Genomic DNA, 11,550 nt, shown 5'->3' with positions numbered 1-11,550 from the left:
CCTCATCATGCTGACTGCCTCATCACGCTTACTGCCTCATCATGCTGACTGCCTCATCACGCTTACTGCCTCATCACGCTTACTGCCTCATCACGCTTACTGCCTCATCATGCTTACTGCCAAATCATGCTTACTGCCTCATCACGCTTACTGCCTCATCATGCTGACTGCCTCATCACGCTTACTGCCTCATCACGCTTACTGCCTCATCACGCTTACTGCCTCATCATGCTTACTGCCAAATCATGCTTACTGCCTCATCACGCTTACTGCCTCATCACGCTTACTGCCTCATCACGCTTACTGCCTCATCATGCTTACTGCCAAATCATGCTTACTGCCTCATCACGCTTACTGCCTCATCACGCTTACTGCCTCATCATGCTTACTGCCAAATCATGCTTACTGCCTCATCACGCTTACTGCCTCATCATGCTTACTGCCTCATCACGCTTACTGCCTCATCATGCTTACTGCCTCATCACGCTTACTGCCTCATCATGCTTACTGCCTCATCACGCTTACTGCCTCATCATGCTTACTGCCTCATCATGCTGACTGCCTCATCATGCTTACTGCCTCATCATGCTTACTGCCTCATCATGCTTACTGCCTCATCACGCTTACTGCCTCATCACGCTTACTGCCAAATCATGCTGACTGCCTCATCACGCTTACTGCCTCATCATGCTTACTGCCTCATCACGCTTACTGCCTCATCATGCTTACTGCCTCATCACGCTTACTGCCTCATCATGCTTACTGCCTCATCACGCTTACTGCCTCATCATGCTTACTGCCTCATCATGCTGACTGCCTCATCATGCTTACTGCCTCATCATGCTTACTGCCTCATCATGCTTACTGCCAAATCATGCTGACTGCCTCATCACGCTTACTGCCTCATCATGCTTACTGCCTCATCACGCTTACTGCCTCATCATGCTTACTGCCTCATCATGCTTATTGCCTCATGATGTTTACTGCCTCATGAGAGTGACTGCCTCATGAGCTTACTGCCTCATCGTGCTGACTGCCTCATGATGCTTACTGCCTCATGATGCTGACTGGCTCATGATGCTGACTGCCTCATCATGCTGACTGCCTCATCATGCTGACTGCCTCATCATGCTTATTGCCTCATGATGTTTACTGCCTCATGAGAGTGACTGCCTCATCATGCTTACTGCCTCATCATGGTTATTGTCTCATGGTGCTGACTGCCTCATGAGACTGACTGCCTCATCATGCTGACTGCCTCATCAAGCTTACTGCCTCGTCATGCTGACTTCCTCATGAGAGTGACTGCCTCATCATGCTGACTGCCTCATCATGCTGACTGCCTCATCATGCTTACTGCCTCATCATGCTTATTGCCTCATGGTGCTGACTGCCTCATGAGAGTGTATGCAAGCACAGAAATTGATAGAAAGAAAAATCAATCACATATGGGGCTGGGTGGTTAGGATTAGGGTCACAACTCTGACCTATGACCTTTGACCTGTGCTGGCAGACTGAACAGAATCTGAGTTCTGTCTCACACAGGTTATCAGACCGCTCTGGGTCTCCAACCTGCACACACACAGGAAACCTAGGACGAATGTAGGCCGTATAGAGATGTCTGTGTTTACATAAACACACATACACATACTATTAATATTAACCTGGATTTCCTGTGCATGTAGGTCGTAGGTTCAAGATCCAAAGCTGTTTGTATATATTCATGTACTGTATATACCATAATATACATAAAGATACATTTATTTTTAGAACATGACTGCAAATCTAAAGGTCACAGGTTCAAATTCCCCCCTGTCCGGTATGCTGCTAAATGAAAACATTATTAGATTTAAATGTTTAACAAATGGAAACACTCTGGCCCCAGCATATCTAACTAACACTTTCGTAAAGCGAGAACCCAAAGGCCGATTTCACAAAAAGTTGTTGGGCCAATATGATGCGGATGTTCAAATGGAGTTCCTCTTTCATGTGAAAATCGTGATCATATCCTCAGTTCTATGTTGATAAGTGTAAAAAGAACACTTCCCATTCCTCCATGTTTGGACCAGTCAGCAGAGTACAGACATCCGCTGTCTGATGTGTTAGAAATCATCACATTCTCTCTGGTAACAGACTGGCAGTTGGACCTCTGTTCAGCTCACTTCACACATAATCGTTCCTGCAAAAGAATGATGAAGTCAGTTAAATAGAGTAAAGCCAGAGTGAAACCCACACTCTGATGAGAACATGTCATTCATGAAATGCTGGTGCGGTGCCAGAAGCCAGAAGTTAGCATGAGCAACCTTTAAGCCCCCCCTGCCCCCCCCCCCAGAGCAACCTGACCATCCCCCCCCCCCCCCAGAGCAACCTTTAAGGATCCATATGACCTTCCCCCCCTGCCCCCCCCCAGAGCAACCTTTAAGGATCCATATGACCTTCCCCCCCCCCCCCCCCAGAGCAACCTTTAAGGATCCATATGACCTTCCCCCCCCCCCCCCAGAGCAACCTTTAAGGATCCATATGACCTCCCCCCCCCCCCCCCCCAGAGCAACCTTTAAGGATCCATATGACCTTCCCCCCCTGCCCCCCCCCCCCCAGAGCAAAGACCAGGGAAAGATCAGGGAAAGGTCAAGGATCACTGTTGCTGAGTGTGGATTGGATTTCTAAGAGCAGGTTGACCATGCTGTCACATGATCTCCTTGCCTATGTGTGTGTGAATGCTTGTATGTGTGTTTGTGTGTGTGTAGGTTAACAATGTTAACATCATTATTTTACATTATCTGAATGTTGATTAATATAAAATCCATGTATCTTAGCTGTATTAAGAAATAATTTCCTTGTGCACTTATTTCTACAGCTTTCACTTTGGTATCACAACATTTTATTTTATTTTCTCTAGCTCATCATCACCTATTCTAACATCCCTTCTCTCTCTCTGCTCTCTCTCTGCTATCTCCCTGGTACTTCTCTCTGCTATCTCTCTGCTATCTCCCTGGTACTTCTCTCTGCTCTCTCTCTGCTCTCTCCCTGGTACTTCTCTCTGCTCTCTCTCTGCTCTCTCCCTGGTACCTCTCTCTGTCTCTCTCCCTGGTACTTCTCTCTCTGTGCTCTCTCCTTCTCTCTCGTTGTCGTTCTCCCTGCTCTCTCTGCGCTCTCTCTCTCTTTATCTCTCAGTTCTTTCTCTCTCAGCTCTCTCTCTCTCTTAGTTTGTTATCTCTCTATGTCTCTCTCTCTCTTTTCTCAGTCCTTACTGTTTGCCCTTTCTGTCTGGCAGACTCCCAGCAGCATGCCAGAGGCTGGGTCTGGTGTCGTCCCAGTCTTAATATAGCGCAGCAGCTGAAATGTGAGGGGTCACAATGGGAGGATAAATACATGGGCTGCTGGGACGGAGGGGTGTCGCGGACTACCCAGATCCTCTACCTCCCTCCTCTCTCTCTTCCTCTCCGGAGCCTTCCGAGTTAGTCTCTTCTGCCTGCTGTCCTCCAAATCTCAAAGGTAACTAGAGGAAACTACCAGAAAACTGCATTATTCTTAATTTTTGAAATACTGACATGCAGTCAAATACTGATAGAAAAACATCTAAAATTGGATTTCTTTAGGAATGATGTTTGTTTTTCTAGCTTGTGCATCTCTACACTGAACATGTTGGCTATGCTGCATGAATGCGATTTACTGCAAATATGGGAGTGGATGTTTAATTTAGAGTTGTACATGTTATGACTCTATCCACGCTTCCTGTTACACTTCCCCTGCGTTCCTCCCAGGTTGTGATGCAAACCTCCAAGTAGCTCTTGCAATAGTTCATGCAGAAGGCAAGAAAATCAAGAAAAAAATGTGCACTACTGCAGCCGACCGCATAACTGTATATTCTGCCTGTCTGCTGGTTGAGCTTCAGATGGACTGTGTGTCCCTGAAGGTCAGGGAAGGGACACTGCTCTGCCTCATGCAGCCTAACTGCAGGGTTACGGCTGGAGCAGCTGTGGATTCTAATGTTTCTATTTAGGTCTTAGAGGGATGTACAGAGAAAGAGAGAGAGAGAGAGAGAGAGAGAGGGGGAGAGAGGGGGAGAGAGAGGGGGAGAGAGAGAGAGAGAGAGAGAGAGAGAGAGAGAGAGGGAGGGAGGGAGAGGGAGAGAGAGAGAGAGAGAGAGAGAGAGAGAGAGAGAGAGAGAGAGAGAGAGAGAGAGAGAGAGAGAGAGAGAGAGAGAGAGAGAGAGAGAGAGAGAGAGGGGGAGAGAGACAGAGAGAGAGAGACAGAGAGAGAGAGACAGAGAGAGGGGCCGTAGAGACAGGCCGTCACAGGCAGACATGGCTGCCCAGAGAAGAGAGGCTGTGCTCTGTCTGCTCACAGGGAGAAGTGGAGACAGAGCTCCACTTCCTAACAGAATGTGACCACTATACAGACATTCGAACCAAATACTTCCCCAAAATTACCAGCATATACAAGGAATTTGAAAATGTAACAAATAGAGAGAGACTGGTTTATTTATTGGGAGAAAAACCTAACTGCTGTATTTTAGCAGCAAAGTATGTATCAGCCTGTCATGGCTTTAGAGAAAGCCACAATGAGGACAATTTATAATATGGCAAACATAACATGTTTTAATTTTTGTTTTAATATTTTGTTTAAATTTTACTGTAATTTTTCAGAATTTCAAATTTAGTATTTGATTTTTACTATTATTATTATCATTATATAACCTGTATGTGCGTATGTATGTGTATGTATGGGTATATGCGTGTGTATATATACGTGTGGGTGTGTATACATGTGTGTATGCGTATACATATATATATGTATATATACATATGTGTGTGTATCTATTTACTTATTTATTTATTTATACCGATTATTTGGCAACATTAATAATATACCAACTTGAATAATAATAACATGGATACAAGTTGTACACCTGTGTGGTGTAGATACACTGTATATGTTAAACTGCCGTGTGTGTCTCTGTATGTGAGTGTGTGAAATATAAGTATATATAAGGCCATGATTTACATTGATTAATATTTCTGTAATTCTACCGTTGCTTTGGCAATATGAACAATTGTTGTTTTCATGCCAATAAAGCCCTTTGAACTGAACTGAACTGAGAGACAAAGAGACAGAGAGAGGGGGACAGAGACAGAGAGAGAGAGAGAGAGAGAGGGGGGGGGGGGAGAGAGAGAGAGGGAGGGGGACAGAGAGAGAGAGAGAGAGAGAGAGAGAGAGAGGGAGGGGGGGGGGGACAGAGACAGAGAGAGAGAGAGAGAGAGAGAGAGAGAGAGAGAGAGAGAGAGAGAGAGAGAGAGAGAGAGAGAGAGAGAGAGAGAGGGGGGGGGGACAGAGACAAAGAGAGGGAGAGAGTGTTGGCTGAATGATCTGTGTGTGTGGATGTGAGAGGTGGGCGTTGCTGGTGGGGATTTACCAGGAGGGTCAGGGATAAGAGAGGCTAGAAAAAGGGAAAGGTCACCCACATGCCTCTCATGTTTTTTGGGGGGCCAAGAGGGTTGGGGGGCAGGAGGGCAGCAGATATCACAGCTTCCACACAGAACTCAGGTCTCTTGCAGCACAAGCAGACCAGCCTGCAGAGAAAGTAGCACAGAGGAACCTCACGTAAGCAGTGCAAAGATACTGTCGCAGAACTATTATTAGAATATTCAAAGTGCTTTGCAGCTAGAGAACCAGCCTGGTGTTTTAGTGAAGAGGAAAACAGAGTCCATTGCAGGAACACAATAGAAGTCTGATCTATTCTCAGAAAGACACCTTCCTCATCAGTCTTCCCCTTTTTTTGTATTTTAATCTCGTCTGTAAAGAAAACCAGGGAACTACGGTCCTGCACGTTCATACCCACTGTTGCAAAACTGATTTAAATATTTATTTCAGACAGTAAAAACTCTTAAAAACACAATCCCTTACTGAAAAACTGCTCCCAGAACTGGGACGAGAACTCAGTTAATGATCCGTAATATAGGTCTCAACATGCGCCAGACTTCCCACAACCTCAGCATGCTCTGTGACGACACTTTGCTTTGGTGGAATGAAGCATTGTGGCTTTGGACTCAACTACCTCACACTATCTCTCTCCTCTCTCTCTTTACTTCACCCAAGCCTCTGCTCTCTCCTTTCTACCTCAACTAACCCTCTCCTCTCTCTACCTCACCTAACCCTCTCTCTTCTCTCTCTATTTACCTCACCCACCCAACCCTCTCTTCTCTCCTCCAGCCAGGATGCCTCACGCCTACCCCTTCCTTACCCCTGAGCAGAAGAAGGAGCTCAGCGATATCGCTCACAGGATCGTTGCTCCCGGCAAGGGAATCCTCGCCGCAGACGAGTCCACAGGTACACACACACACACACACACACTCACTCCCAGAATCCTGGTCCTCATGTGTGCTGTCTCCATCTCCCCCACAGGAAGTGTGGCCAAGCGCTTCCAGAGCATCAATGCTGAAAACACAGAGGAGAACAGGAGGCTTTACCGCCAGCTGCTCTTCACCGCTGACAAGTCCATCGACGCCTGCATCGGAGGAGTGATCTTCTTCCACGAGACGCTGTACCAGAAGACGGATGACGGCAAGCTGTTCCCCCAGCACATCAAGGACAGGGGCATGGTGGTGGGAATCAAGGTGGACAAGGGCGTGGTGCCTCTGGCTGGAACCAACGGCGAGACCACCACACAGGGTGAGGGGAGGGCACCCTCACACCTACACACCTAAACACACACACACACACACCTAAACACACACACACACACACATACACACACACACACACACACCTAAACACACACACACACACACACACATACACACACACACACACACACATATACACACACACACATACACATACACACACACACATACACACACACACACACACACACACACACACACATATACACACACACACATACACAAACACACACACACACACACACACACACACATACACACACACACACACACACACACATACACACACACACACACACACACACCTAAACACACACACACACATACACAGTACCTGGTTCCTACATCTCCTCCTCCCGCCTCTGCAGGTCTGGACGGGCTGTACGAGCGCTGCGCCCAGTACAAGAAGGACGGCGCTGACTTCGCCAAGTGGCGCTGCGTGCTGAAGATCACCCCCACCACACCCTCCCGGCTCGCTATCATTGAGAATGCCAACGTCCTGGCTCGCTACGCCAGCATCTGCCAGATGGTGAGTCAAAACTCTCTTTAGCAATGTAAAACTCTCTCTAGTAATGTCATGGTATCTATTATCTGCCATTTTAACGTTCCAGACCCCGTCAAGACCGTTTCTTCCGTTAAAGATTTGCTGCAGCAACGAAATAAAGCAACGGTCCGATATGTATGCACCTTATATTGCATAGGCCTATGTACCAAATTACAGCCTCGAACCATATGAGTAGGCCTATATCTTGTGCAGCTATATCTGGATTGAAAGTGGGCGAACCGATGGTAAGGAATCCCGTTGCTAGCTCTAGAGCTAGGCTAGCTAGGTCTAACTGCCAAAATTGGAAAAATACAATTTCCCGACAGACTATCACTATTGGATTTGCAAACCGGAATGTTTTGATATGTGTGTATCTACACATCAAAGTAAAACGCTGTGACATAACGTAAAAAAAAATAATTATATCTAGCCTAGTCTAGCTACGTAAAATTCCTGACGAATTACGAGACCTAAGCTAGCCGGTCGGTAGCCTAACGGTGCGTTCGGCGAGTCGGCGTCGGCTTCCAATTCATTTTAAATGAAACCGGGCGTTGACGCTCCCACAATGCCCTACGCGAGCGTCAACGCCCGGTTTAAATTGGAAGCTGACACGGACTCGCCGCCCGCTCCGCTGTAGTGAACACGCAGGGTAATGGGTCCTCTTACGCTAATGCTGTGTTCGTTTAGCAGTAACAGGACACAACACGTGAAATGTAAACAATGTAAAAAAAAACTTAAACTCTGGTTAGTAACAGAGCACAACATATGCAGCCCCCTGTCCGTCTCTGTGGGTGGAGGTGTGTGCTGGATGACTAAACGTGCGGCTGGTTGTGTTGTCCTCCAGCACGGGATCGTCCCCATCGTGGAGCCCGAGATCCTGCCTGACGGAGACCACGACCTGAAGCGCTGCCAGTACGTCACTGAGAAGGTGAGCTAATCAGATATACAGTACAGACAGCACAGACACAGACAGCACAGACACAGACAGCACAGACACAGACAGCACATACACAGACAGCACAGACAGCACAGACACATACAGCACAGACACATACAGCACAGACACAGACAGCACAGACACAGACAGCACAGACACATACAGCACAGACACAGACAGCACAGACACATACAGCACAGACACAGACAGCACAGACAGCACAGACAGCACAGACACAGACAGCACAGACACATGCAGCACAGACACATACAGCACAGACACATACAGCACAGGCACATACAGCACAGACACAGACAGCACAGACAGCACAGACACAGACAGCACAGACACATACAGCACAGACACAGACAGCACAGACACAGACAGCACAGACACAGACAGCACAGACACAGACAGCACAGATGTTTATCTTGTCCTCTCCCCTCCCCCTCCCTCAGGTCCTGGCCGCCATGTACAAGGCTCTGTCTGACCACCATGTGTACCTGGAGGGCACCCTGCTGAAGCCCAACATGGTGACCGCTGGTCACTCCTGCTCCCACAAGTACAGCAACCAGGAGATCGCCATGGCGACCATCACCGCCCTGCGCCGCACCGTGCCCCCCGCCGTCCCTGGTACGTGCACGCACACAACAACATATTACCCCCTTTTACTTGTTCATTCAAACCCTGTTAGTCTGCAGGCTCCTGACTACACACACACAGCCCAGCTCCCTCAGTGCAGCGACGCTAACCCTCCTCTGTCCAGGCATCACCTTCCTGTCTGGAGGCCAGAGCGAGGAGGAGGCCTCCATCAACCTGAACGCCATGAACCAGTGTCCCCTGCTCCGGCCCTGGGCCGTCACCTTCTCTTACGGCCGCGCTCTGCAGGCCTCCGCCCTCAAGGCTTGGGGAGGCAAGAAGGAGAACGGCAAGGCCTGCCAGGATGAGTTCATCAAGAGAGCCCTGGTACGTCCAGCAGGGAAGGAAGCCCCACACACACAAGGCCCTGCCATAGAGCCCCACACACAAGGCCCTGCCGTAGAGCCCCACACACAAGGCCCTGCCATAGAGCCCACACACAAGGCCCTGCCGTAGAGCCCACACACACAAGGCCCTGCCGTAGAGCCCCACACACAAGGCCCTGCCATAGAGCCCACACACAAGGCCCTGCCGTAGAGCCCACACACACAAGGCCCTGCCATAGAGCCCACACACAAGGCCCTGCCATAGAGCCCACACACAAGGCCCTGCCGTAGAGCCCACACACAAGGCCCTGCCGTAGAGCCCACACACACAAGGCCCTGCCGTAGAGCCCACACACAAGGCCCTGCCGTAGAGCCCACACACACAAGGCCCTGCCGTAGAGCCCACACACAAGGCCCTGCCGTAGAGCCCCACACACACAAGGCCCTGCCGTAGAGCCCCACACACAAGGCCCTGCCGTAGAGCCCCACACACAAGGCCCTGCCATAGAGCCCCACACACAAGGCCCTGCCGTAGAGCCCCACACACAAGGCCCTGCCGTAGAGCCCACACACACAAGGCCCTGCCGTAGAGCCCACACACACAAGGCCCTGCCATAGAGCCCACACACACAAGGCCCTGCCGTAGAGCCCACACACAAGGCCCTGCCGTAGAGCCCACACACACAAGGCCCTGCCGTAGAGCCCACACACACAAGGCCCTGCCATAGAGCCCACACACACAAGGCCCTGCCATAGAGCCCACACACACAAGGCCCTGCCATAGAGCCCACACACACAAGGCCCTGCCGTAGAGCCCACACACAAGGCCCTGCCATAGAGCCCACACACACAAGGCCCTGCCATAGAGCCAACACACACAAGGCCCTGCCGTAGAGCCCCACACACACAAGGCCCTGCCGTAGAGCCCCACACACAAGGCCCTGCCATAGAGCCCACACACACAAGGCCCTGCCATAGAGCCAACACACACAAGGCCCTGCCGTAGAGCCCCACACACAAGGCCCTGCCATAGAGCCCACACACAAGGCCCTGCCGTAGAGCCCCACACACAAGGCCCTGCCGTAGAGCCCCACACACAAGGCCCTGCCGTAGAGCCCCACACACAAGGCCCTGCCGTAGAGCCCCACACACACAAGGCCCTGCCATAGAGCCCACACACAAGGCCCTGCCGTAGAGCCCCACACACAAGGCCCTGCCGTAGAGCCCACACACACAAGGCCCTGCCGTAGAGCCCCACACACAAGGCCCTGCCGTAGAGCCCCACACACAAGGCCCTGCCGTAGAGCCACACACACAAGGCCCTGCCGTAGAGCCCCACACACACAAGGCCCTGCCGTAGAGCCCCACACACAAGGCCCTGCCGTAGAGCCCCACACACAAGGCCCTGCCGTAGAGCCCCACACACAAGGCCCTGCCGTAGAGCCCCACACACAAGGCCCTGCCGTAGAGCCCACACACACAAGGCCCTGCCGTAGAGCCCCACACACAAGGCCCTGCCGTAGAGCCCCACACACAAGGCCCTGCCATAGAGCCCACACACACAAGGCCCTGCCATAGAGCCCACACACAAGGCCCTCACGATAGATACCTGCACTGGTGTATGTAGCTGTCTGAAGCTTGATGTAGTGCAAAAGTTCACGTGAGCAGACACTTTTATCTGAAACAACATACGGGGGGATTTGAACCTTGTGACCTCTTGATCTACAGTTCACACTGTACACATACTGCTGTGCTGTGTTCACCTGTCTGACGCTCTCCTCTTCCCTCCTGTGATTCAGGCTAACAGCCAGGCGTGCGTCGGCAAATACGCCGCCGCCGGCGGGGGAGCTGCTGCCGGAGATTCTCTGTTCGTGGAAAACCACGCCTACTAACTAGGACACGCCCCCATTCCTCCCCCTCACTTCCTCCACCCCTCCTGCCCTGCACCCCTCCACCCCCCGGCCAGCCACAGCACAACTGCCTCCACTCTTTGCCCCTGAACGCCTGGCCTCCGCTACCCTGCCTGGCCCCTGAACGCCTGGCCTCCACTACCCTGCCTGGCCCCTGAACGCCCGGCCTCCGCTACCCTGCCTGGGCGTGATAGAGAGACCCTGAAACCTTTCTTTGAGGTCGTACTTCAGAGGGAAGATTTTGGGGAAGAAACGAGTTCTGCCTCCACTTCCTCCCCTTTTATTTTTAAACACCTTTTTTCAGGTGAAGAAATTCCTTGTGTCGTTTTTACCCAACACGTGCTGTTATTGCTCCAGCAGGCAGTGTTTTCTGCTGCTGCCGTGCAATAAAGTATTTTATCCACAACTTTAAGCTTCACTTTCTCTTCTCTGTCGACCTATAATTGTTGAAACCATAAGGTATACAAATATGTCTGGCGCTGCAAGATACATACCGCAAAAGGGAGAA

General features: G+C 50.6%; 1 protein-coding gene across 1 annotated transcript; it reads left to right on the top strand.

The window, feature by feature from the left end:
• Window positions 1-3,412: 3,412 nt before the first annotated feature.
• aldoab (aldolase a, fructose-bisphosphate, b) lies at window positions 3,413-11,448 on the top strand. The gene is made up of 8 exons (XM_062474249.1): window positions 3,413-3,495; window positions 6,214-6,330; window positions 6,406-6,672; window positions 7,055-7,215; window positions 8,075-8,158; window positions 8,626-8,800; window positions 8,934-9,133; window positions 10,932-11,448. Exons 2-8 carry the CDS (start codon window positions 6,219-6,221, stop codon window positions 11,022-11,024), a joined length of 1,092 nt encoding a protein of 363 aa, XP_062330233.1. The 5' UTR covers window positions 3,413-3,495; window positions 6,214-6,218; the 3' UTR covers window positions 11,025-11,448.
• Window positions 11,449-11,550: the final 102 nt, after the last annotated feature.

This window comes from Osmerus eperlanus, chromosome 12, assembly GCF_963692335.1.
Source record: "Osmerus eperlanus chromosome 12, fOsmEpe2.1, whole genome shotgun sequence".
Classification (NCBI taxonomy): Eukaryota; Metazoa; Chordata; class Actinopteri; order Osmeriformes; family Osmeridae; genus Osmerus; species Osmerus eperlanus.
This window is presented reverse-complemented; position numbering and strand designations above follow the sequence as displayed.